This window comes from Podarcis muralis, chromosome 7, assembly GCF_964188315.1.
Source record: "Podarcis muralis chromosome 7, rPodMur119.hap1.1, whole genome shotgun sequence".
NCBI classification, from domain to species: Eukaryota; Metazoa; Chordata; class Lepidosauria; order Squamata; family Lacertidae; genus Podarcis; species Podarcis muralis.
Window position 1 is genome coordinate 1457659 of NC_135661.1, and position 26907 is coordinate 1484565.

Genomic DNA, 26907 nt, shown 5'->3' on the forward strand with positions numbered 1-26907 from the left:
TACAATTCTATGACTCTGTGTAGCTCTCACCAATGAAACCGCTGGTCAGGCCTGTCTTTGCAGTAGCAGCATAGTTGGGATACCCGCCAAGGTACAGCCCCTCGTTGAGGTCCAGACCTTGGAATTTGCCCTGGGGAAGAAATATTATTATTATTATTATTATTATTATTATTATTATTATTATTATGCCACCCTATATCCAGGGGTCTCAGGGCAGTTCACAGAATAAAATCAAGATATAAAACCACAAAATACATAATAAAAATAAAAATAACAACTCAATAGCCCCCCGACCCGAAAAGTGCCACATTTTAAAAGGGCATAGGATGTAAATCAGATCAACCAAAGGCCTGGTAAAAAAAGGAACGTTTTTGCCTGGCACCGAAAGGTGTGTAATGAAGGCGCCAGGCGAACTTCCCTGGGGAGAGCATTCCACAGACGGGGAGCCACTGCAGAGAAGGCCCTGTTCTCGTGTTGCCACCCTCCGGACCTCTCAAGGAGGAGGCACATGAAGGAGGGCCTCAGAAGATGATCTCAGGATCCGGGTAGGTTCATATGGGAAGAGGCGGTCCTTGAGGTATTGTGGTCCTGAGCCGTTTAAGGCTTTATAGGTCAGAACCAGCACTTTGAATTGGGCCAGGAAACTAATTGGGAGCCAGTGCAGTCGGACCAGGATCGGTGTAATATGCTCAAACCATCTTGCTCTGGTGAGCAACCTGGCCACTGAATTCTGCACCAGCTGAAGTTTCCGGACTGTCTTCAGAGGCAGCCCTACCTATAACGCATTGCACTAATCTAACCTTGAGTTTACCAGAACATAGACAATAGTAGTTAGGCATAGCTGGGCCACCAGCCGAAGCTGATGGAAGGCACTCAGGGCCACTGAGGCCACCTGAGCCTTGAGCAACAGCAAAGGACCTAGGAGTATCCCCAAGCTGTGAACCTGCTCCTTCAGAGGAAGTGCAACCCCATCAAGAGCAGGCAAGCTCCCATCTATTTGGTCTAGAGAACCACCCACTAACAGTGCCTCTGTCTTATCTGGATTGAGCTTCAGTTTGTTGGCTCTCATCCAGTCCATAACACAGAAATGTAAACCTAGCAAAAGTGGGTCTCCAACAGGAAACACCAGTTTGCAGGGCGCTGCTCCACCTTGGCCCTGCTTGCCATCCTGCTCCCAGTACCCAACGCCTTTGGGCCTGGTTCAGTAGCCACTGGCAAGTACAGAATGCAGAGCTCAGACCCCCAGATGGGGTGAAGGCGCCCAGCAGCATGAGCGCCTGCCCTGGCTTAGAACGCTGCCCCTTTCAGCAGCCACATGCCAGAGAGATTTCCCACAGGTGGGAGAAGCCGCCCCTACCCTCTCCACCTGGAGCCTGCCACTCACCTGGGACGTGCCGTTGACGGGAGGGTGGTTGTCCAAAACGAGAGAGCCCTGGGTGAGGTTGCGGTACAGCCGGATGGTGTGGAATTCGCCCAGCTTGATGATGGAAGGGTGCCGGATGGTGGCCATGCCAGAGCCAGCGTCAAACCTGCAATGCCAAGACAGATCAGGAGAGTCAAAACTGCCTCGGCTCCCGCCCACTCCATTAGGCCCTGGCATGCCTTGCAAGACCCCTTCGGCAAGCGGCAAGCTGGACCATTTTGGCGCAGGCCACTTTGGAGGCCCACGTCTCACAGCTCTGGGTTGAGGCTAGAACTGACACCCAGCCAGAAAGAGGGTGCTGAGATAAGGACCCACAGCCTCTCACCTGAGCTCCGGCCGGCCCCCAACCAGTCCAAAGGACACGAAGTCCGTGCCTGTGTTCTTTTTCTGCCCATTGTATACCAGCATCCCTGCCAAAAGCACAAAGGAAGGTGAGCGGTCTCCGTGGGGCATGGGTTTGCTCAGCTCACAGCTTCAGCACCAAGGAGCTCCTTGCAGCCAAGCCAGCCTCCGACGCCTGGGAAAGGCAGCCTGGCCGAGGTCCCCAGTTCCATGCAGTGCTCAGAGCCCTCCATTGCCACCCACGCAAGTGGCCTATTTGTGGACGAGCCACAAAAGCTGGCGCCCACCAGCTCCCTTTGGCACCCAAACCCGCAGCACGGCAGGCGGCTCCCACGGCGCAACAAGAGGAGGCCAAGATCCACCTGGGCTTCCTGTCCCTGGGATGCAACACAGTTCCGCTTCCTGGTAAGGAAGGGAGAATGTCCCACCTGCCTGGGCAAGGAACTGGGGTTAGGCAGGGCCTCAAAAGAAGCAGCCTGGCTGGCAAGGCGTTAGGCGGATCGGTGAGCAGGTGGACAGGGGCCGGGAGGGCTCCTGAGTGAAGACACAGCTCCACCAGTGGAATAGTTAGTTTGCCAAGGGGCACACTTTTCACAACACACACGCGGGCACGAGGCTCCATCGCCGCAAGGGTTAAGGGAGGCGTCTAGGACTGGCTAAAAAGGAAGCGGCAGCCCAGCAGAAACGAGACTTACCTGAGTAAAGCATGAGAGCTGGAGAGGTAGGGGAAAGGAGGGAGTAGAGACGAAGGGGGAGGAAGAGGTGTAGAGGAGAGAGAGAGGAAGAGAGATGGAGAGAAAGGTAAGACGAGTTGGGAGGAAAGGCAAGAGGGAAAATGAGAGTGTTGAGAGAGAGATTCCCAGCAAAGAGAGCGCTCGGGCCTCTGCCAGCAAGGAGAAAGGCGGCTGGTTGTACCCAAAAAAGGACCAAGGAGCTCATATACTAGGATAGCCATATTTCAAAAAGTAAAAACCAGGGCACCCCAAAATTGTTTCAAAAAACGCCACTTTTCGATTGATCCAGGACAAAACGCTGCATTTCGGAAATCCCTCCCGGATGTCAATTTCGCCTCTGAAATCCCAATATGGCAGCCCTATTGTATACTGTACTTGTGGGGAAGCTCTGGAGTGCCTACATTTGAGGGGGGACGACACACAGCAGTCCTGCCCCCAAAGGCCTCCCCACCTGCCCCAGCACCTGCGCTTACCGTCAGGAGTGTCCGGTCGGAAGGTGATCTCGATCGCGAATGTTTTGTAGGCGTCTTTCATGGTCGGCAGGACAAGGAAGGACTGAGGATTCTGGGTGAAATATGGCACCACCCGCTCTACAGGCAGAGGAAGGGCAGGGGGTCAGAGGACTGGGCAGCTGCCGCAATTTCCCAGCTCCCTTATCCTTTCAATTTGAGGAATTGCCGGCTACCTATTTGGTCCACTTTAGCCACAGGAAATCCCACTACTGCCACCATGCCAGGTTGCATCATTGCCCAATATTGCCCAATATTGCCCAATGCTGCCTTCTCTGACTGGCAGCAGCCTTCTGGGGTGCTTCCCCCCTGCCCAGATACCCATGCTCCTTTAAACTGGAGGTGTTCAAGTGTTGAACCTGGGGCTTTCTGCATGCAGCTGAGCAGGGACCCTTTCCCCCCTGCGCAGAAGTCCCAGCAGGATTCGAACCAGCAGCCGCCACCAGGCTAGGAGGCAGGAAGCAACAGCCCGGGCAAGGCTCTTTTTTTGCACCTGGAACTCACCAGAAGTAAGTTCTGATGCCTTTCAGATGGGCACCGTTGTCATGATAAGAGAGCCTTTCATGGTGAGCTCCAACACCTCTTTTTCTAGAAAAATACCACTGCCCGGTTCCACCCCAGCTGTGGCTATTCAAGCCACAGTCCCCACAACCAGAAGGGGAAGGGGAAAGAGAGGACATTCCCCTCTCACAACTGGAGAGCCCCAGAGGGAGATTTCTCCAGGTCAAACTCTGGAGATCAGCAACTGCCTGTCCCCTTTCTGAATATTCCTCCCATGGTTTGGGCGGCGGCGGCGGCAGAGAAACTGATTTCGGAGGGAGAAGAGACCGGCCTGCTGAACTCACCGCGCACTTTGAGCATGGAGAAAGCCGTCACCTTCCCTTGCCGGTTAGATGCCGTGCAGACATAAATGCCGGTGTCCTCGGGGCGAGCGGACGGGATGGTCAGGACGTTGCTCTCCACACGGACCTCCTTGGGGAGGTCTCCTTCCAGCTGGAACACAGAAGCGGCCCCCAAAACCCTCAGCAGGCTCTTCTCGCAGGGCACAGCCTGCCCAGCAACTGAGCCTTCTCAGTTCACCCTTCCTTTGCCGTGTGCGCCATCTTGCTGCTCTCCCCAGAGGCTGTTCTCGCTCTTCCCCACAAACCCAGGAGACTCTCTGCCTTTTCCCTTGTCTGCCTTATCATTATTTATCTCATTTTGCTTATAAACATACAAAGAACTAAAAAGAGGTACCTTGAGGTATTGAGGTCCTGAGCTGTGAAGGGTATATAGGCAAAAACCAGCACTTTGAATTGGGGCCCGGAAATTAATTGGCAGCCAGTGTAGTTGTGCCAGGATTAGCGTTATATGATCAAACCGATACTAAGCTACACAAGACTTTTTTTTAAAAAAGATCACCAGTTACTACAGAAAGCACATGGAGATAGTGTGGTGTTGTGGTTATTTCTGAACTAGGACCTGGGAGACTAGGGTCCATATCCCCCCCTCAGCCATGACTCTCACTTGGTTTCAACCTTCTTTTAGCCTAACCTACCTCACAGGGTTGTCGGGGGACTAGGACGGGAAAAGATCTGGGTTCAAATCCTCCCCTCGGCCACAAAACACAACTGGGAGACCTTGGGGGCCAGTCACTGCCTTGCAGCCTTAACCAAACTTGTTTTGAGAATAAAAGGGGGGAGGGAACCATGCGTGCCACCTTTGAGCTCCTTGGAGGAGAAATGGCGGGAAATAAATGCAACAAATAAAATAGACAACGGCGTCACATGTCGTCAGCCGCCGGGCCCTTCTTGGTGGGCAAAGCCCACAGAAGGGCTCCCTGCCCCTCTGGAGAGTTACCTTGGTCCAGGTGATATCTGGCACAGGGAAACCGGAAGCCGAGCAAGGGAAGACCACCTTAGACCCAGCGGAGACCTCTTTCACTTCTGGCTGGGCTGCAGCAATCTGGGGCACAGCTGTAGGAGAGAGAAGAAGCAGGTTTGCTAACCTGGAGGGAGGAGAGAGAAACGAGGGGTGCATTCGCCCTGCTGGTACTTACATTGGACGTGGAGGATGACGTGGGACTGGACTGTGCCGACCTCGTTGGTGGCCGTGCAGCGGTACTGCCCGGCGTCCGCCTGCTCCACGCGCTCAATCTTCACCATGCTGCCACTTGCCAGCACCCCTGGGCGCAGCCGCCCGCCCACCTTGCTCCACGTGACCTGGGGCTTTGGGTCCCCAAAGGCCAGGCACTCAAACTCCACAGCGTTGCCCACCAGCACGGTCTGCACCGATGTCCTGATGTTGATCATCACCTTGGGCAGTGCTGAGGAGAGGGGGGAAGACAAGGAGAGGTCAGCGGATCCTCAAGGTCTCGGCCCAGTATACCTGAAGGAGCGTCTCTACCCCCATCGTCCAGTCCAGACACGGAGGTCCAGCTCTGAGGGCCTTCTGGCGGTACCCTCCCTGTGAGAAGTGAGGTTACAGGGAACCAGGCAGAGAGCCTTCTTGGTGGTGGCGCCCATCCTGTGGAATGCCCTCCCATCAGATGCCAAGGAAATAAACAACTATACAACCTTTAGAAGACATCTGAAGGCAGCCCTGTTTAGGGAAGTCCCCCCCCCCCCCCAGATCTTTATTGAAACTTAACATATATACATAATAACCGAAATTCCCAATGATTCCCTTGCATAAAATATAATATAATACAGTGGTACCCCGCAAGACGAATGCCTCGCAAGACGGAAAACCCGCAAGACGAAAGGGTTTTCTGTTTTGGAGGCGCTTCGCAAGACGAATTTCCCTATGGGCTTGCTTCGCAAGACGAAAGCCCATAGGGAAATCTCCGGGGACCTGTTTTAAATTGCTGGCGGTCGGGAGCAAAGACTTTCGCCCCCCGCCGGCCTTCAGAAGAGGTCCTGGACCTCTTCTGAAGGCTGGCGGGGGCAAAAGTCTTTGCTCCCCCCCGCCTGCCTTCCCGGGACAGCGGAGACTTCTCCGCTGCCCCGGGCGATCTTAAAATGCTGGCGGGCGGGAGCGAACGCTTCGCTCCCGACCCCCAGCATTTTAAAATCTTTGGGCGAGTGTCTGCAAGCCTCGCGCGCCCGGCAGGAGGTCCCGCCGGGTGCGTGAGGCTTGGGGCGGCAGCCTGTCACCCGAAGCACGGGGAGCCCTCCGGAGGGCTTCCCCTGCTTCGGGCGAGTGTCTGCAAGCCTCGCGCACCCGGCAGGAGGTCCCGCCGGGTGCGCGAGGCTTGGGGCGGCAGCCTGTCACCCGAAGCACGGGGAGCCCTCCGGAGGGCTTCCCCTGCTTCGGGCGAGTGTCTGCAAGCCTCGCGCACCCGGCAGGAGGTCCCGCCGGGTGCGCGAGGCTTGGGGCGGCAGCCTGTCACCCGAAGCACGGGGAGCCCTCCGGAGGGCTTCCCCTGCTTCGGGCGAGTGTCTGCAAGCCTCGCGCACCCGGCAGGAGGTCCCGCCGGGTGCGCGAGGCTTGGGGCGGCAGCCTGTCACCCGAAGCACGGGGAGCCCTCCGGAGGGCTTCCCCTGCTTCGGGTGAGTGTCTGCAAGCCTCGCGCACCCGGCAGGAGGTCCCGCCGGGTGCGCGAGGCTTGGGGCGGCAGCCTGTCACCCGAAGCACGGGGAGCCCTCCGGAGGGCTTCCCCTGCTTCGGGCGAGTGTCTGCAAGCCTCGCGCACCCGGCAGGAGGTCCCACCGGGTGCGCGAGGCTTGGGGCGGCAGCCTGTCGCCCGAAGCACGGGGAGCCCTTCGGAGAGCTCCCCTTGCTTTGGGCGAGAAGTCTCTGCTGCCCCAGGCGATCTTAAAATGTTGGCTGGCGGGAGCGAAGCGTTCGCTCCCGCCCCCCAGCATTTAAAAATCTCCCCGGGACAGCAGAGACTTCGCTCCCGCCCGCCAGCATTTTAAAATCGCCCCGGGACAGCAGGGGCTTTTAAAATGCTGGCGGTCGGCAGCAAAGCCCTCCTGTCCCCGGAGCTTGCGGGGCGGGAGGTGGGAAGAAGGGCTTTTTTTTCCCACCGCCAGCCTTCAGAACAGCCTTCTGAAGGCTGGCAGTGGGAAAAAAGCCCTTGTCCCCCCCCCCCCCCAGCCTTCAGAAGAGGTCGGGGGACAGACTGTCCCCGGACCTGGTCTGAAGGTGGTTTCCCTAGGAACGCATTAATTGATTTTCAATGCATTCCTATGGGAAACCGTGCATCGCAAGACGAAAAACTCGCAAGAAAAAACTTGCGGAACGAATTAATTTCGTCTTGCGAGGCACCACTGTATCTAAATTACAACAGCTGCATAAATAAGTTTTTAATGTTTGATATTTTATTGTGTTTTTAATATTCCGTTGGGAGCCGCCCAGAGTGGCTGGGGAAACCCAGCCAGACGGGTAGGGTATATATAATAAATTATTATTATTATTATTAGGCAATAGATTGGCACCCATGGGGATGAAAGCATTCTCTCACAGCAGGAGGTGGTCCTGATTCCTGCATTGCAGGGGGTGGAACCAAACGACTCTCAGGGTCCCTTCCAACTTCACAATTCTATGAATCTGTGATTATAAGACCCCCCCCCCCTCGCTATGCAGCGCAGGGAATTAATGCTTCAGTTCCACACCAGGATGGCAACTGTGGGGATGGACCCATTGCCAAACCTCTTCCCTTCCCCTTCTTTGGAGATAAGGTGAAATATGGCCTGATGTCAGGGAATGGTCTGAAGACGAGGACTGGGGAATGCATTCTATGGCAGACCAGCTTCTCTCTGATGGAGAGCTGGAGGGGGAAGAGTCGCCCCCCACCCCCTTTTTTCCAGCAGAACCACTGTTGCTCTGCCAGCATGTACAGTGGTACCTTGGAAGTTGAACGGAATCACTTCCGGAAGTCCATTTGACGTCCAAAACGTTTGGAAACCAAAGTGCAGCTTCTGATTGGCTGCAGGAAGCTTCCAGAAGCCATATTGAATGTTCAGGTTCCAAAGAATGTTAGCAAACCGGAACACTCACTTGTGGGTTTGTGGCATTTGGGAGCCAAAACGTTCGAGTTGCAAGGCATTCGGGATCAAAGGTACAACTGTATTTAAAATGCACAACAGCAGTCTAGTAACTGGGATACCGGGCTTTTTCTGCAGCTTAGTGGCTGACTGCTGCCCCCCCCCCCACCTTTGCATGTGGGGTTAGGGGGAGATGGACTGCACTCAAGGGAGCCATTGCCTCCAAGGGAGTAGTAGAGAGCAAGGCCTTTCAGTCGGTGGCTGCCCACTCCGACTTACCCTGCACGGTCAGCATGGTCCTGTCCTCAGCCACCTCAGAGTAGCTGGTGGCTCGGCAAATGTAGACACCTTGGCACCCCCGATCCAGCTTCTCGATTCTGCAGGGAAGCAGCGAGAGTCACTAGACTCTGGTCTAGCTCTTTTTAAAAATTCCATTCATGCATTTCAGATTTATGCGCTTCACTAATTTTACAATCATTTTGACATTTCAAAACTTGACTTCCTTCCCCCTCTCTCTGCGGTTCCTTAAATTTATTTTTTATATCTCCTGCATATCCAAATTAAGTTAATTTGGATATGCAGGAGATATAAAAAATAAATTTAAGGAACCGCAGAGAGAGGGGGAAGGAAGTCAAGTTTTGAAATGTCAAAATCTGTTCATTTATTCATCTTCCTTAAATATATAATCTTATAAAAACTGCAGGTTATTACAATAATCCTGCCAATTTTCTCATCTGTTTACAATTTATCTGTAAATATTCAAGAAACCATTTCCATTCTTTTATAAAAAGTTTGTTGTTTTCTTGATTTCTTATTTTTCCGGCAAGTTTAGATTGACTGGGGAGGAATCAGGAGGACCAAAACTTCAACAGAGAATGGGATAAATATTAAATGTATTTGAAAGAACACCGTAAACACTTGAACTCTTTGGCAGGCTTTGAGTAACTCCTGAAATGTTACAAAGACTTTGGATATATTGCAGGACTATAATTCGGATGAAATATAATATGCAGCTGATTAAGATATTTAAAGGACCCACAGAGAAGGGAAGTCCTAAGATTTGGAAGAATCTTGTTCTATTTCAAAATTTAATTGTGATAAATGTGTGATTTATTTTGTAAAACCAATAAAAATCATTATTAAAAACATGTTTTGCCATTTCTGCATATTGCATAAGTTTTTTATCCATTCTACCTTTGCTGGGACTTCTGCTTCTTTCCATTTTGGGGCAAGTAACATTCTTGCCGCTGCAGTAGCATACATGAATAATTTTCTGTACAGTTTGGGTAATTCGGTCCCTATAATTCCCAAAAGGACTCTGGTCTAGCTCAGCTGTCCGTCAACAGTGGCACACCCCTCGGTCCTGTTCACCCTCCATCCTTCCCACGGCATCCCCCAGATGCACTCTGCCTCGTACAGAATTGGCCCATTGGCCCATTGGGCTCAGTACCATCTGCTCTCCTTACCGAAGCACGCCGTTGCGGATGGTGTGTTGAGGAGGCAGCTCCCCATCCTCCTTGGACCACTCCAACCGTGCTCGGGGGTCTCCAGAAACAACAGAACACGCAAACTCTGCTGTGCCCCCCACAGCCTTCGTGTCTCTCCGTGGGGTGACCTGGATGGAAAGAGGTCCTCCAGCTGCACCTGTGTGGGGAGAAGAGGAAGACAGAATGAAGCTCCCGACTCTTGCCAGAGACACCGAGAGGGGCCTAGAGAGGGGCCTTGTCCATGGTGGCCCCACAAGTCTGGAATCAGCTTCTCTCATCAGCCACATTTTAAAAGGGTATAGGATGTCAATCAGATCAATAAAAGGCCTGGTTAAAAAGGAATATTTTTGCCTGGTGCCTAAAGGTGTATAATGAAGGCGCCAGGTGAACTTCCCTGGGGAGAGGATTCCACAGACAGGGAGCCACTGCAGAGAAGGCCCCGTTCTCGTGTTGCCACCCTCCGGACCTCTCAAGGAGGAGGCACACGAAGGAGGGCCTCAGAAGATGATCTCAGGGTCCAGGTAGGTTCAAATGGAAAGAGGCGGTCCTTGAGGTATTGCGGTCCTGCGTTTTGGGCTTGATAGCAAGCTTCCAACTGTTTTCATCACAACAGGACTTGCACGGCACTTATTTGGGGAAGTGCCATTACACAAGTGCAGAGGGCTCTTGGGAGCCATGGGGATTCCCCTTCACCCACCCACCACAAAACAGTTATTTGTGGCACCCTTAAAAAACTACAGCTCCCAGGATTCTCTGGGACCATCCATGTGGATTTGAGTGTGCGTTGAATGTATGGCATGGATCTGCCCGACACGGATCGGAGTGAAAAAGGATTTCCTTCAGACAAGCACCTTGTCCACAGCCTCCACCCTTTCCCTCCTGGCTGCACCACCGTTGAACCTTCCCCGTGTCCTCACCTTGCACTCGGACGTGGGCCACGGCCTCGGCTGATCCCACCCGGTTGCTCACGCGGCAGAGGTAGGCGCCCGAATCGTGGGGGGCGGCCGGGCTGATGTGGAGGACGCTCTCGCGCACCGTGGCGTGCCCGGGGAGGCTGCTGTTGGCCTTGGTCCACTCATAGCGCAGGGGGGGCGTGCCGTGAGCCAGGCACTGCAGCTGCACCACCTCGCCCGCCTGCACCGACACCGAGTCCGGAAGGGTGGTGGCGTATGGTGGCGCTGGGAAGGGGAGGCGGGAGAGAAGAGCAGAAAGTTCTCTCGGTTAAACAGGGCCCTGCTCTTTCTTAGGGTATTGTTTCCAGGCGCCTCTCGGCAGACAGGCTCCAGCACTCATTTTATTTTTATTTCATATAATTTATATATTGCTTGATCAAAGAGGTTTCGTTAGGCTTTGGAGAAACATGTTAACTATGCGCTGCATTTCATAAAGCTCATTTGCCGCTTGATTGCAAGAAGAAAACCTCAAAGCGCTTTATAAAAGAATGACACCATGAAAAATGAAAATGTCAGTTAAAAACGGGTATAAACAACTATTAAAATATCACTAATAATAGTAACGCCCGTTCTACTCAACAGCAGAACCACTGAAGTTAATAAACATGAATAATGGTAAATTTGGGTTTATTAATTCAAATGGGTCATCTTTGACAAAACAACCACACGTGTAAAGCACATCGACCCCTGCGAAGAAGGCTGGGAGCAGTAGTTTATCCTCACCTCCACAGAGTTACAATTCTCTGCACCCCTTCAAAAAAAAAAAATCACCCCCAAGTTCCCAGGATTCTTTTCTTTTTTGGGGGGTTATTAATTAATTTATATAATTTTTAAAAATAAAAAAGGATAAAACAATCAAATTATCAGTTATATACAGTTTAAAACATTTTTAAAAGAACACACACACACACACACACACACACACACACACACACACAGACAAGGATGAAAATCAGTGGTAAGCTTAAAAACCAGATGAAAATACCTGCAGTGTTCTACTTATCCATAGAGGCAATTTCCTAAACGTAAGTGTTTTTAGCTGGCACCAAAAGGAGTACTGTGAAGGTGTCCACCTGATGTCAGCAGGCAGGGAGTTCCAGAGTTCGGGTGCTGCTGCCACGCTACAAGAATGGCTTCTCACCCATGTGCGATGAGCATTATGCAGCGCTCAGAATAGGGCCAGTTCCTTAGCAGGGTGCCCTAACTTTGCCCGCTCCCTCCCTCCTTCCCTCACCTTCCACATCCAGCATGATGAAGGCCTCTGTGAAGCCGGCGGTGTTGGTGGCGTTGCAGATGTATTGCCCGGAGTCCTGCTGGGCTGCCCGGGGGATGACGAGGGTGTCGTTCACGATCTGATGCTGCCAGGGCAAGGGGGCCCTCAGCTTGGACCAGTGGATGGTCGGAGAGGGGTCGCCTGGGATGGAGAGAGCAATGGTTAGCTGCAGGTTAGGGTCAGCTGCGATTCCTGCACTGCAAGACGTCGGACGAGATCACCTTTGGGTCCCTTCCAACTCTATGCAATTCTATGCTTCCATGAACAGGAGAAAAAACCCAGAACGAGGAAATCTGCCTTGCCTTGGCCCTGAAATGCTGAATGTGGCTAGCAGTAGGCAGTGTGTAAAGGTTAAAAAAAAAAGGTAAAGGATTTCTGGATTGTTAAGGCCAGTCAAAGGCGACTATGGGATTGCGGCACTCATCTCGCCTTTCAGGCCAAGGGAGCTGGCGTTTGTCCACAGACAGCTTTATTTGATTTTACAAGTATAAAATTATAACAGGGCTTTTTCTGATTTTTTTGCTTCTAAAATGCCTTCATTTATTCTCCATCTAAATGGAGTGCTTTTTTCTCCTCTTAGTTCAAGTAATACTGGGTTATGATCCGAAAGTGTCCTTGGTAATATGTCTACTTTTTTGACATATACTGATAATTCTCCAGACGTCCATCTCAAGTTATTTTTTCCACTGGACTGATGTGGTTCAGAGAAGAACGTGAATTTTCTGTCCAGTGGATGTTTAAATCTCCATACAGTGGTACCTTGGTTTAAGAACAGTTTAGTTTATGAACAACTTGGATTAAGAATGCTGCAAACCTGAAAGTAGGTTTTTTGGTTTGTGAACTTTGCCTTGGAATAAGAACATGTTTTGCTTTCTGTTGAGTGTGTTCCATTTGTAAATTGAGTTCCCCACTGCTACGGGAAAGCATGCCTTGGTTTAAGAACACTTTGGTTTAAGCACAGACTTCTGGAACGGATTAAGTTCATAAACCAAGGTACCACTGTATATCAATCAGGTTAACATTTTCCAACATTGTGAAGAAAGTTGCGGGCAGTCTCCCTTCCTTTGAGTCAGTTTTTCTTATAGTCCTATTCCTATCTAGAGAGACTACCCTATTTATATCTCCCATTAGTATTATCTTCTAGCCCATGTATTCAAATAGTTTTTCTTTTAACATTTTATAAAATTCCAATTTTCTCTCATTTGGTGCATATATTCCATCTATTATTATTTTCTCACCTTGTACTGTTATCTGTACTACAATTATTCTTCCCCTGTCCTTAAATAACTGCTTTGGGTCAAATTTGGCTTTTATATATAATACAACCCCTCTCTCTTTTGTTTCGTCTAAAGTTACAAAGTCCAATCCCAATCCTTTACTTATCCCAATCCTTTACTTATCACAAGAGACTAGGGCCCTGCAGGACCTGACATCTTTCCGCAGGGCCTGCAAGACAGAGCTGTTCCACCAGGCCTTTGGTCAGGGCGCAGCCTGACCCCCTCCTCTGGCAATCTGCACAGAATGTTGCTTAATGGTTGCCATCAATTTGATTTTAATTAACTTTATAATGAATGTTTTTAGAGTGTTGGATTATTTTGATTGTTGTTAGCCGCCCTGAGCCCAGCTTCGGCTGGGGAGGGCGGGATATAAATAAAAATTTGTTATTATTATTAAGACTCTTCTGTGTCTCCTTGCCACATACACTTGTTCCTAAGGCTGATTTTTTACCAAATGTTTCTGTGCGCTACTCTGCGTCCCTCGCAAACTGCTCAGAGGCTGCATTCAAAGTTAAGCGGCATGCAAATCTCATTTAATTAAAAGGAAATAAGCCACTGACTGTGCGAAGGCTCAGAGTCCCACCTGCTGCTCTGACCACTGGTTGTCTCTGACCACGGCCACTATTGGAATACGAAGGCTCCTTCCCCTCCCCAAGGTGGGGGGAGAGGTTCCTCCAAGGGACCTTGGGCTGGAAAAGGCCCCCCACCCACCTGTGGCAGAACAATGGAGCCGAGCCGTCTGCCCGGCAACTACGGTCTGCGTCGGGTTCGCATGAATCTCAGGTGCGCCCGGTCTCCCATGCACGGCCTCCACAAGCAATTCCACCTGCGCTTCCGCCGTCCCCAGGGGGTTCTGCGCCATGCAGACATAAGTGCCAGCATCTTCAAGCTTCGCGGATGAGATCTGGAGCGGAAACAGTATGGGTGTGTGTGTTTCAAATCGAGGAATGGGGCCACGGCTGCCTTTGGACCCAAAACAAGCCCCTTTTTTGGCCCGTAAGAACGTAAGAGACCTGCTGGATCCGGCCAAGGGCCCATTTTGCCCAGCCCCCTGTTCTCACAGTGGCCAAGCAGATTCCCGCAAGCAGGATTCGAGCACAAGAACAACTCTCCTCCTGCAGTTTCTAGCAACCAGGATTCAGAAGCATTGCTAGCTGTGGACACAGAGCACAGCCATTGTGGCTAGCGGCCATCGCCATCTCATCTGGTCCACCAAGATGTCTCTGGGAAGCCCGCCAGCAACAGAACCCTCCCCGCTGCTTGCTCCCAGCCCCCAGAAACCGACACTCTAAGGTACATTGCTCCTGATCCCGGAGGCTCCACATATATCCCCAGTGCATATATACTAGGCCCCTCCTCCTGCTCCCTTGCTCTGCGGACAATGTGTCACCTGCGACTCACCTGCAGCACAGCCCGGCTGTCCAGCGGCATCACGGTCTGGTGTTCCACCTTCTGCCGGACGCCCACCTTGCTCCAGCGCACCAGGGCCCGGGGCTCACCTGCCCCCAGGCAGTCCAGGCTGATGGATTTGCCCACCTTCAATTGCACGGGGCCCTTTGGCACCACTGAGACGGTCGGCGGCCCTGCGGGTGGGGAGAGGAGAGCCTTGAGCAGCTGCCCCACAGCAGAGCAGACGGAGTGGCTTCCATCTAGCTGTGTGCAATGCCTCCACCGGCATCCATGCCAGTTGGACACCCAGGAACGGCATCGTTCTTTCCAAGGAGGTGCTCCTGCTTCTAAATCTAATATCTCCCAGAGGTCAGGCTAAGAAGGCAGGCTGTTTTGGGGGAGCCAGGCTGCTTCCTCCTGCTCTGGAGGGTAGGACTCGAACCAAAGGCTTCAAGTTATGAGAAAGGAGATTCCGACGAAACACCAGGAAGAACTTTCTGACAGTAAGAGCTGATCAGTAATATCCAAGGCAACACGATGACCAAATACAATAATACGATATCAATAGACACTCTTCATATAATATGAAATATATGAAATCACATAAACAGAAAACTTATGAATCTCTGAAAGTCACCAAATATGCACTCTTAATGGATTCTCTTGAAAACATAAAACCAAATGACAGAAATGCTTCATAAACTATAAACGAATATTAAAACAATGACCTGTATATGCATGGTAACTACAATAAACTCGAAATATTATGAACTATGCACATAAACTATAATGCCAAAATAATGTGAAATAAAACACAAGGTACGTACCCCATCTATATGGTGAATGGATTTATGAAGCATTTCTGTATCCTTCCGCTGTGCTGAAGAAGAATTCCACAAAACAGTGGGAATATCCGGAATCACTGTTCACTACGTCTGTTTGCGGACTACTTCGGCAGCGTTGGACGCCATAAACAAAGCTTTACAGCCTGTTTTCACCAGATAAGAATCTGACCCATTGCTTCTTTCAGAGACTCGCATAGTCTTCAAAGACTTTCAGAGACTTATAAGACTTATCTTTATTTGGTTTTATGTTTTCAAGAGAATCCATTAACTGCCAACCTAGCAGTTCGAAAGCACGTCAAAGTGCAAGTAGATAAATAGATGTCGCTCCGGCGGGAAGGTAAACGGCGTTTCCGTGCGCTGCTCTGGTTTGCCAGAAGCAGCTTAGTCCTGCTGGCCACATGACCCGGAAGCTGTACGCCGGCTCCCTCGGCCAATAAAGCGAGATGAGCGCCGCAACCCCAGCAGAGTCGGTCACGACTGGACCTAATGGTCAGGGGTCCCTTTACCTTTACCTTATAGTGTGAACACTTTTAGCTATAACTATTGTAGCTCTGTGTGCTGTGTAAGTCACCACCTTCGGGCTTAAGGCGACACTACTAATCAAGTCATTATAATAGTACCCTGATATTTTCCAGGAACCAAGGTATTTTCTCCGCTTCACAATGCCCACTTACCATGCACCATCAGGTTGACCACACTGTTGGCTATCCCAAATCGGTTGGAGGCGAGGCAGCGGTAAGTCCCCTGGTTCTGGGGCTGGGCGTTGGAGATGGTGACCACAGACCCGTTGGGGCTGATCTTCACGTTATCTGTAGCGGGGAAGTGGGAGAGAGAGCTCTGTCCAGGCCTGTCCCTTTTTAGTTATTCATTTATATATCAATTGAGAATTCTAGGTGCCAAAATCCCAAAGGAGCAGAAAAGACTATTTATGTATGTGACCCCAGCAGCCATATCTATTAGCCAAGAGATGGAAAGAAGATAAAGTCCCTACCAGAGAAGAATGGCAGATTATGCAAAAATGGCAAAAATGACAGGAAGAATCAGATATCAGGAAGACCAAAATTCTAATAAGGAATGGGGAAAACTTATAATCTATCTGAAAAGCCATTGTAAACAGCTAAAAGCGTTAGTGGGATTGGAATAACACTTGTAGTTTAATGGTGAATTTTGGGAATAATGGAGATGCAAAAGATTTGGATTATTATAAAAGATGCTGGAGGAAAGGACTAATAAAAGGACTCACAAAGGGGAGGAGGGAAGTCCAGGAGATGCTGTGGAATCTTGTTTTTATACTGTATGTTGCTATACGATTGTAAAATCTTAATTTGAAAAGCCAAATAAATAAATTTTACCAAAAAGAAAAAGGAGGTTCAAGTCGGGAGATCATGGGGATGTACGTGTGTGTTGCGCAAAAGGAAAATGCACCAGGAGGGAGGAGGAAATAAGCAAGCTCAGGTTCAAGTTCTTAGTGACTGCAAGCTGCTCTACTGACCCGTTCCAAAAGTGGCTGGCCTGTCAGCTGAGCTGACAGGAGCTTCCCGCACCCCTTCACTTCCTTCCTTTCTTACAACCTGACGCTAGGTCCAGGTGGCCATCGCGAGCCCGCCTACCTGGCAGCTGGTTGTTGGGCAGCTTCCAAGAGATCTCGACGGGCTGAGCGCCATCGTGGAGCCGGCACTTGAAGGAGATGTCCGCTCCCTTGCGCACAGCGGTGCTGTGGGGGTCGATGGAGATGACCGGACTCTGGAGGCCTGCAGGGGTGGAGCGAGGGTAAGGCTGACCCTCTGAAGACACCGCCCATCTCTCCTATCCGCCCCCCAACCAGCCCAGAACCTTAGACGTACGGGAGGCAGCGCTGGCGCTGGCTAGGACAGAGACCACCAAGGAAGCCTCTTGCGGGACAGCTCCACCACTCGCACGGCAGACGTACTCGCCGGAGTCGGCTGGGGTGAGCTGGACCAGGCGAAGGCGACCACCGACAACCTGTGTGTGCCAAGAGAGAGAGAGAGAGAGAGGGCTGCATGAAACAAGAACAGGGGGCTCCTGGTGTCTCTTTGACCTACCTCCTCTCCTGCCATTAAAAAAAAAAATTGTTATTAATTTTCAATTACATTCCAATTATAGCCTCATTATAACAATACCAATTTACTAACACCAATCGTTCGAATGCCGAATTGTATCATTTAGGTGGCCCCCTGTGTGCTAGAATTGATGGTTTTCTTTATTTCAGCGTTCCAAAATCTTATTAATTTCAACTACATTCCAGTCAGAATAACAATCCCTTATACAACAACTGCAATATTAATAACTTCTATTCGTCTTGCCGCATTAAATGAAAATGATTTATAAATTTACAAGTGAGGCACTCAAAACTATATCCTTGCTCTTCCTGTGTGTGCCAGTTATTCTGTCGGTGGAGTTTCTTCCTGTCCTTATAAAATGTTATACAGTGGTACCTCAGGTTAAGTACTTAATTTGTTCCGAAGGTCCGTACTTAACCTAAAACTGTTCTTAACCTGAAGCACCACTTTAGCTAATGGGGTCTCCTGCTGCTGCCGCGCCACCAGAGCACGATTTCTGTTCTCATCCTGAAGCAAAGTTCTTAACCTGAAACACTATTTCTGGGTTAGCGGAGTCTGTAACCTGAAGCGTATGTAACCTGAAGCGTATGTAACCCGAGGTACCACTGTATCTATCTTTTTCTGGTTGTTGCTGTTCTCCCTCATGCCTTTCGCGGAGCTGATATCCCATTGTTGTTCTAGAATTTTCTCCATTGTTCCATCCCATGCTTCGTTGTTTTGCATGGAATCGTAGATTTGGAGGAGGTCATTGAGTCCAACCCTCCTGCAGTCACAGCTAAAGGCAAGTTCTCTCTTTGCAAGCATCTTCCTGGCATCTCGTACCCAAGAAAGGTGCCAACGCTCCCTGTTACCCACAGTGCTGGTGCCCCACGTGAACCTGGACACTGCCCTCCCCCCGCTGCCCAAAGAGGCCTTCTGGGCCTGGCTGTTTCCCTACCCGGTGGCCAGCTGGCAGGGGTCCCTCTCGCCGGTACCATGTGAATATGGCCTGGGGCTGGCCTGGGGCAGTGCAGGTGAGATCCAAGGTCTGCCCTTCAACAGCAGAGGGTGACGAAGACTCGATCTTCAGAGGGGAAACCGTGTCTGAAGCTGCAAGAATGTGGGGAGAAAGCAGGAGTCTAAGATCAACAGTTCCCAAACTTTCTTTTGGTTTTGGTTCCCTTGGTTCCATAAACTCTCCCCTTTGTACCCTCTACCCTACCCGCTAAAAAGCATCATTCAGAAGAGTGGTTTGCACGACCCGCTAAGGCAAGCACGCCCAAAGTCCGTTTCAGGGGCCTAATCCAGCCCGCCGGTCGGTTTAATCTGGCCCCTGTGGCAGTTTATTTCCTGGGGTAAAATCCTAAAAAAAACCTCAACAACTTCAATCCTAAAATAAGCTCAACAACTCCAACCCTAAATAAAGCTCAACAACTTCTATCCTAAAAAAAAGATCCACAACAAATCTGGCCCGCTTTGGAAAAAGTTTGGACACCACTGTGCTAAGGAAAAGTAGCGATTACCATATTTTTTCGCTCTATAAGGCACACTTTTCCCCTCCTAAATGCAGGCTGCGCAGCTATCCCAGAAGCCAGAACAGCAAGAGGGATCGTTGCGCAGCGATCCCTCTCGCTGTTCTAGCTTCTGGCTTAGCCACGCGAAGCCTCTTCCGGGCAGGGGGAGCCTTCATCCCACTGCCCTTAAGAGGCTTCGCATGGCTGTCCCAGAAGCCAGAACAGCAAGAGGCTATCCCAGAAGCCAGATCCCTCTTACTGTTCTGGCTTCTGGGATTCAGAATAATTTTTTTCTTGTTTTCCTCCTCCAAAATCTAGGTGTGTCTTATGGTCTGGTGCATCTTATAGAGTGAAAAATACGCTAATTGCACATGCATTCACAATCCAACTATTGAATGTAATTAATCCGAGACAGCTGTTTAACTGCGATGCCAGATATTGCATGAAAAATAATTTTTGCACGTTCTTACCAAGCAAAACAAAATAGTGAAAGAAACTCATAGGATATAATTATTTCTACGTGGCTCCTTAACATACATGGACAAGCCTTCCCTGACCACAGCTGAGAGGCCATAAAATCTTGCCATAAAATCAACAGCTGTTACCAGTACCTGGCTATCTTCTGACCACTCCGAAGGGTAGACATAAGCAAAAGGGCCAAAGGAAACAGCTTTGAATGTGATGTGTAGTAATGTTCGAATTTTTAATAAATAAATTATTATTTTATTTTGACCAAGTGATAATCACAAATAAAAAATAATAAAAATGTGTGCCCCACCCCCAAGACCGTTCCATTGTAACTATCCAACCTCCCAGAATTTCAACACCACTTGCGATGGTTTGACCCCTTTCCGTTTTAACACTACAAATTCTACAAACACCTTCCATATCCCCTCAAAGTCATTTCTCCTGCATAGTCCCCATCTTACCTTAACGGCACACCTTAATTTATCATCAATAGCTATATCCCACAAACATTTTTATACCATTCTTCCATTTTATATTCTGCTTGCCCCTTCATGTGGCTGTCAATAAATTTGTGGGCAAGTCCTTCCTAGCCTGCAAACCTTCCACCCCATCGTAAATGGATAATAATGCTACCTCTGGACTTTTGGTCAGCTTTAACCCAGTGATTTTTGTTACCTCCTTAAACACCCTTTGTCATTTATTTATTTTTTACATATTTACACCCCCACCACATGTGAACGTAATTCCTGGAATCCTGGCATCCCCTCCAACATAATATTCCTTGTTTATTTCATTTAATCTGCCTGGTGTTAAACACCATCTCTAAACTCATCCACAATAATTTTCTTTTATTCTTACAGACAACATTTTCAATGTACGTATCTCCCATATTTGCCCCCCCCCCCGCTTTGATTATCTATCTGCCCTCTTGTCTCCTTTTCCCACACCTCTTTTGAAGTTTTAAATATGAAGGAAGAAAGGCGTTTCAACTGAGGTTCCGGGTTGGTCAATCATACATAAGTGATTGACACACTTGGAGATCCCGCCCCCACCTGCTTGCCTCTGAGCACCTGCCCCCTAGGTAATCCCATTCCCTCCCCCCGGGAGATACCACCCACTTTGGGAGCCATTCCCTTAAAGCAATGAGGGTCCCCAGCGAATATTCTCAAGGCTGCCTAGATCAACACAAATTTAAGGGCTAGGAGAGGGAGGGGGGGTCTCAGCCTCCGCTGGAGGAGACTCACGATGGGACGGGCTCTCGCCGTCTTGGATGGTGACCACCAGCGCAGCCTCCTGAGTGACGGTGGCGCTGCTGACGCGGCAGACGTACTCTCCGGAATTGGCGGAGGAGACCTGTGGGATGCGCAGGCGGGTGCCGGAGACCTGGGGGGGAGGAGGGGAGAAAGAGGAATTGGAAGACTTCAGAATCGTGGCATGGAAGGGACCCAAAGGGTTATCAAGTCGAAACCCCTGCAATGCAGGGAAATGCTAGCTTCTTTCTTTTTCTTTTTATATGATTTTTATTAAATTTTCTGTTTTACGATTTAAAATACTCATTTTACATCCTTAAAAAATATCAATGACTTCCCTTCTTCTCTTTCCATGCTTCACTTTGCATAACATAAATCCCTGCATATTTTACATAAACTATACCATTCAGTATTCCATTACAGTGGTACCACGGGTTACGAACTTAATTCGTTCTGGAGGTCCGTACTTAACCTGAAACTGTTCTTAACCTGAGGTACCACTTTAGCTAATGGGGCCTCCAGCTGCCGCTGCGCCGCCATCATGCAATTTCTGTTCTCATCCTGAAGCAAAGTTCTTAACCCGAGGTATTATTTCTGGGTTAGCGGAGTCTGTAACCTGAAGCGTCTATAACCCACTGTATTTCATCCATCAAAACTCTTTTACACTGTTGAGTTTATCTTAATGCTGCCAGTGTTTTCAGCCGTACCCGATTATTTCCCATATATTCAACAAACGTTTTCCAATGTTCTTTAAACATATGCTCTTGTTATCTTATTCAAGATGTTAAGCCTGCAAGTTGCGCATACTCTGTCAGCTTAAGTTGCCATTTTTCTTTGGCTGGGTCCTCGCTCGTTTTTCACTTTTGGGCTAACAAAACACTGGCCACATTTGTTGCATACATAAACAGCCTTTTCTGACACCTGGGAATTTCCAGTCTGAATTATCCCAACAGAAAGGACCAGGGGGAGCGCACGTACCTGGTGGTTGGCTGGGAGGGCCCCCCCTCTCTTGTACCAGGTGACTTTGGGCTGCACCTGGCCAGCAACAAGGCAGTTGAGCTCCAAGGTCTGTCCCTCTGCCAGGGATGAGGACGAAGACTCGATCCTCACGGGTGGAACGATGCCAGAGGCTGTGGGAGGGAAAGAAAGGTGTGGATGTGTATCTCTGCTCAACAGGTGTTCTGGGCGAGCTGTGCTGCTCAACCCAAAGATCCCCATGCCCTCCAATCTAAGGCTGGCTTAACCGTTTGTGTGTCGCGGAGTGTGGGGTCCCTCTTTCCACTTGGACCAGGAGTGCGAGGGAGCAAGGCAGAGCACTGTGATAGGAATTTTATGGTCTTAGATATATGGTAATGTTCATAAGTGTACCAACCAAGCACATACATAGATCAGCACAGGAAGACCAACCTGGAACCATTTTGATTCCTAAACTGACCAAATGTTTTTTCTGCAAGGTCAAAGTGGGAAACCTCCCCATTGTCTCTTTCCTCACAAATCCTGTCCTAAGGGCACATTTAAGATATGAATAGGGTGTGAGCCTGTGACCTGGCCCAGGAACTAAGTATTTATCACTACAAAAGAATGGCCAGGCTCCCCAGGCAATCCAATCAAGTAACCTGCCATACAGGAGATAAACAACAACAGGAGAAAAACAATATTCAAATTTCTGTTTTAGACCGCCTTTTCTGTGATGTAGGTGTGATGTATCTGAGGGGTGGTCTTAGGTTACACCCCTTCTGTGATGTATGTATGATGTTTCTGGGGGTGGTCTTGATCTACAGGGTGGCAATTTCAAAAGTCTTTATAAGGCCTTGCACACCATTTTTCTGGGTCCTCCTCCTCTCCTGCTTGTGAGGGGAGCACCCTGTTGCAACAGATCAATAAAGATCAAGCTTACTAGCTGCTTTGCTTCTCAATATTCTCTGGTTGGCCTCTGTTATTTTCTCCTGCCAATAGGGAACCTATGTAAGGACTCTATATGGGCTCTTGAATACCCCATAAGGGAAAGGGCAATTTTTATTTACAACAGCACGAAGAAAGAACGGCTGCAGAATAGATCTGGCAAGAGGCCGAATTTGAGAAAAGACTTTGTTTTAACTGTGTGCCAAGGAAGAACTCCAGAGGGGAATTTTAATGGCGGAGATTGTACATGTTATTTATGGCAGCAGCGAGTACGCTAGTTGGTCAACAGTGGAAGGAATGGAATGTGACCTTGTCCCATCAAAGTAAAAACTGCAAAGAACTGAAGAATGGAAGACAGTAATTAATCCTCCCAGCACACCAGGTCTGAAACAGCAATGTAAATGAAGGACTGCACACATGAAATGGATTTTATATTTATATTATGTAACAGAGGCACTGTTTGCAAGGAGGGAAAGAATGTGGGCAGCTGCAAGAATAGACTAAGGACAAGCGAAGGATCAATTGGATATGAAATAAGAGATGATGAGGCTACGGGTGGAAATGATTGACATATGTTTGCAACAGGAGCGGGAAACGTGATTTTAAGAAATTGTATTAAATTGAAGTAATTTGGTTTCATTTGCAATAATTTTGAAGATTAATAATATTATTAATAATTATTATTTAATAATAATAATAATAATAATAATAATAATAATAATAATAATGTCCCTATTTCCACCATCAGTTCTCAAGCGAAGAGCAAGAGTGGCTTGGACATGCGCAGAGGGCACTTTGCAGAAACACACAGCCTGTCACCAACCCTCAAAGTCTGGAGACCGGTGAGGTGGTTTTTCCCAAATCTGAAGGGGCGGTTTGCAATTTGGGGGCCCGGGCGCCTCTCCCTGCAGGAGCTATGCCCCGTGGCAGGGTTCTGCTTCCCAGGCTACGTACCAAAAGCAGAACCGGAGCTCCCGGGGATGGAGACAATAACGGAGGCCTCCAGTGGACTGTCGCCGTCGTTCACGTAGCAGATGTATTCACCCGAGTCGGCCGCCGAGGCCTGCAGGATCCTGAGGCGAGATCCAAGGATCTGCTCAAAGGGAGAGAGAAAATGATCAGGAGGCGGAAGGTGGAGAAATTGTGGCCCTCTGGGTGTTTCTGGACTCCAACTCCCATTAGCCCAAGTCAGCATGGTCAGTGTGAGTTCGAGTCCAGCAATAACTGGAGAACCACAACGCTCCCATCCCTTGGCCTTGGGGTCCTTACTCCAAATGCTCTCTCTGGGTTCAGCTGCCCTCCTGGCTTCTCGGTGGAGTATGGGAGGAACCCTCCAGTCCAATGCGATTCACCCTCCTTTGCTCCATTCATCCCTGACCCAAGAGAGCTCCAAGTCCGTCTCCCCCCTTACCTGGCTGTTGAGGGGCAGGGCGCCACCTCGCTTGTACCACATGACCCTTGGCTGCGACTGACCCGCCACCAGGCAGTTCAGGTCCACTGACTGCCCCTCCACAACGGACGCGGAGGAGGTCTCGATCCGTATTGGAGGGGTGACGCCCACAGCTGGAGAAGCCAGAGGAGTCGGAGAGAGGTGGGAAGAGGGAGAGAATTTGTTAGTTTCCTGCAGAGAAAGCTTTTGCCAAGTTGCCAACTCACCTGACGGAAAACACACGTTCTCCCCACCCCTCCCAAACTGAAGAGCCTGTGTGGTGTAGTGGTTAAGAGTGGTAGTCTCGTAATCTGGGGAACCGGGTTTGCGTCTCCGCTCCTCCACATGCAGCTGCTGGGTGACCTTGGGCCAGTCACACTTCTCTGAAGTCTCTCAGCCCCACTCACCCCACAGAGTGTTTGTTGTGGGGGAGGAAGGGAAAGGAGAATGTTAGCCGCTTGGAGACTCCTGAAGGGGAGTGATAAAGCGGGATATCAAATCCAAATCCAAACAAGAAAAGAGATCCTGACTAAACAATCAAAATATCTTTTTTTTCTTTTTCTTTCTGTTTTACCAATTCAAAACATCTTTCTGAAGTCAAGAGCCGTTCAGCTTTCTTTCGTTGGGAGGTTTTTGAACAGAGGTCGGAAATTATAGGGACGGAACTACCTAAACTGTACAGAAACTTATTCATGTATGCGACTACAGCGGCAAGAATGTTACTCGTCCCAAAATAGAAAGAAGCAGAAATCCCAGCAAAGCAAGAATGGATAAAAAAAACTTATGGAACTTATGCAGAAATGGCAAAACTTACCAGAAAAATAAGAAATCAAGATAACAAACTTTTTAATAAAATAATGGAAATGGTTTATGGAATATTTACAGATAAATCGCAAACAGATAAGAACATTGGCAGGATTATGGTAATAACCTGCAGTTTCGTAAGAGTATATATTTAAAAGTAGATGAATAAATGAGCAAATTGAGTTAATTTGGATATGCAGAAGGTATTAAAATATTAAAAATAAATTTAAGGAACTGCAGAAAAATGGGGGAGGAAGTCAAGTTTTGAAATGTTAAAATGATTATAAAACTAGTGAAAAGCATAAATAGATTTTTTAAAAAAAGAATGGAGACTTACAGTAGGAGCCCGGGCCACCCTGGATGGTGATGATGAGGGAGGCTTCGTGGACGGCCGTCCCGTTGGTGACGCGGCAAACGTATTCTCCGGAGTCTGCAGCTGAAGCCTGTGGGATACGCAGGATGGAGCCAGAGACCTTGGAGGAGAGAAAGAGAGAGGGGCAAGTTAGGATGAGAGGGTGTGTGTGTGTTTGGGGGGGGGGGGTTCTTGCACATTTGTCAAGCTTCAGGGAATCAGATCCCTCCCCCGGTGGCAGCAAAGAAGCAGATAAAAAAAGAAGAGTTCTTACCAATTAATTTATTCAATAATCACAGTGAGAGACAAAGGAACGCGGTCTCTCTCTAGAAATGGCGTTGCTCCAAGTAAAGTCCCACACCTCTATGTCTCTCCTAACCCCTGCGTGGGCTAATCGGGGATTTCTGCCTCAGCGTTTTCTGTTCTCCTACTCTCAATGCGCACCTGGTCCTGGGAGGGGGAGTCAGGAATGCTTTCCAAGGACACTGAGTCTGTCAGCTGTTCCTCCCTTGGTGCTGCTGATTCTTTCTGCTGTTCCTCTTCCAATAATTCACAGCTTCTGCCCTCTGCAGCCTCTGGAGTATGCCCTTCTGCAAACCTCTGATCTAAATCTATACTGTCCTCCTGTTTTGGGAAGGTTCAGGAGAAGGGGGGCAGCAGCCCCCACCATTCCCCCTCAGCCCAGCCCCTGACAACATTGGAGTACCATGTCTTGGTTCCAAGGCCTCTTGAACCCATACCTGGTGGCCGGCAGGGAGGGCACCTCCTCGTCTGTGCCACGTGACTCTGGCATGCGAAACAGGTCCTGCCACGATGCACTTCAGGTCCAGCGTGTGGCCCTCAGTGGGGGAGGTGGAAGAAGACTCAATCCGTACAGGGGGAATCACACCGGCGGCTGCGTTGCCAAAGAAAAGAGGGAAGGGAGAGAGAAATTGTGCAGTTTCAGAGTCAAGCAGCTGAAATTGATGACCCTAAGTTAGTTGTGTCTGTTAACTTCAGTGGGTCTAATCTGAGGAGGCTCAGTGTATAAGATGAGCCTGTTGGATCAGGCCAGAGGCTGATAAAGGACCCCTGGATGGTTAAGTCCAGTCAAAGGCGACTATGGGGTTGCCGTGCTCATCTCGCTTTCAGGCCGAGGGAGCCGGCGTTTGTCCACAGACAACTTTCCAGGTCATGTGGCCAGCAGGACTAAACCGCTACTGGTGCAACGGAATGCTGTGACGGAAACCAGAGCGCATGGAAACGCTGTTTACCTTCCCGTCACAGTGGTACCTATTTATCTGCTTGCACTGCCATGCTTTCAAACTGCTAGCTTGGCAGGAGCTGGGACCGAGCAACGGGAGCTCACCCCGTCGCAGGAATTCGAACTGCCGACCTTCTGATCGGCAAGCCCAAGAGGCTCAGTGGTTTAGACCACAGTGCCACCCACACACCCCCTTTACCTTTTAGTGATCAAACTAGCTCAGTAATGTCTACCCTGACCGGCAGTGGCCTTCCAGCAGGGAGCCTTTTCCCAACCCCACCCGGAGATGTTGCCAATGGGGAACCTGGGACCTTCTGCATGCCAAGCAGGTGCTCTGCCACTGAGCATTTGTTAGACTTACGGAAGGAGCCTGTGCCGCCCTGCTGGATGGTGACAAAGACCGAGGCCTCCTGGGTGACAGGATCGCGGCTGACGCGGCAGACGTACTCGCCAGAATCCGCCGGAGAGACTTTCACCAGCCGCAAGCGGGATCCGAAGGCCTGGAAGTTGTTTCCAATTTAAAGGCATATTCGTTAACGATGTGAGTTTTTAGTCTGGCTAAGCTAATCTGGCATCCCTCAACCCAGGGCCTCCCAGGTGTTTTGGACTACAACTCCCATCAGACCCCAACACCTGGGTCCATCTAGCTCTGTACTGACTACACTGACCACCAGCAGCTACCT

General features: G+C 49.7%; 2 protein-coding genes across 2 annotated transcripts in view; one reads left to right on the top strand and one right to left on the bottom strand.

Moving 5' to 3' along the window:
* Positions 1 to 26907, top strand: part of LOC114590399 (methylenetetrahydrofolate reductase (NADPH)-like) — a 256188-nt gene that overhangs the window by 102818 nt on the left and 126463 nt on the right. The gene's annotated exons all lie outside the window — the stretch shown is intronic.
* The window catches only part of LOC144328311 (basement membrane-specific heparan sulfate proteoglycan core protein-like), a 159309-nt gene that overhangs the window by 19245 nt on the left and 113157 nt on the right, over positions 1 to 26907 (bottom strand). The window contains exons 55-78 of the mRNA XM_077930981.1: positions 26586 to 26724; positions 25722 to 25876; positions 24967 to 25102; positions 23808 to 23959; positions 23351 to 23489; positions 21473 to 21624; positions 20489 to 20627; positions 18221 to 18372; positions 17047 to 17185; positions 16813 to 16953; positions 15877 to 16011; positions 14370 to 14551; positions 13680 to 13872; positions 11653 to 11832; positions 10383 to 10643; positions 9445 to 9622; positions 8258 to 8355; positions 5047 to 5313; positions 4848 to 4963; positions 3854 to 4001; positions 2973 to 3089; positions 1749 to 1833; positions 1385 to 1529; positions 31 to 130 (exon numbers count right to left, since the gene is read on the bottom strand). Of these exons, the coding sequence (XP_077787107.1) occupies positions 31 to 130; positions 1385 to 1529; positions 1749 to 1833; positions 2973 to 3089; positions 3854 to 4001; positions 4848 to 4963; positions 5047 to 5313; positions 8258 to 8355; positions 9445 to 9622; positions 10383 to 10643; positions 11653 to 11832; positions 13680 to 13872; positions 14370 to 14551; positions 15877 to 16011; positions 16813 to 16953; positions 17047 to 17185; positions 18221 to 18372; positions 20489 to 20627; positions 21473 to 21624; positions 23351 to 23489; positions 23808 to 23959; positions 24967 to 25102; positions 25722 to 25876; positions 26586 to 26724 (3649 nt within the window). The remainder of the gene's footprint in view (positions 1 to 30; positions 131 to 1384; positions 1530 to 1748; positions 1834 to 2972; positions 3090 to 3853; positions 4002 to 4847; positions 4964 to 5046; positions 5314 to 8257; positions 8356 to 9444; positions 9623 to 10382; positions 10644 to 11652; positions 11833 to 13679; positions 13873 to 14369; positions 14552 to 15876; positions 16012 to 16812; positions 16954 to 17046; positions 17186 to 18220; positions 18373 to 20488; positions 20628 to 21472; positions 21625 to 23350; positions 23490 to 23807; positions 23960 to 24966; positions 25103 to 25721; positions 25877 to 26585; positions 26725 to 26907) is intronic.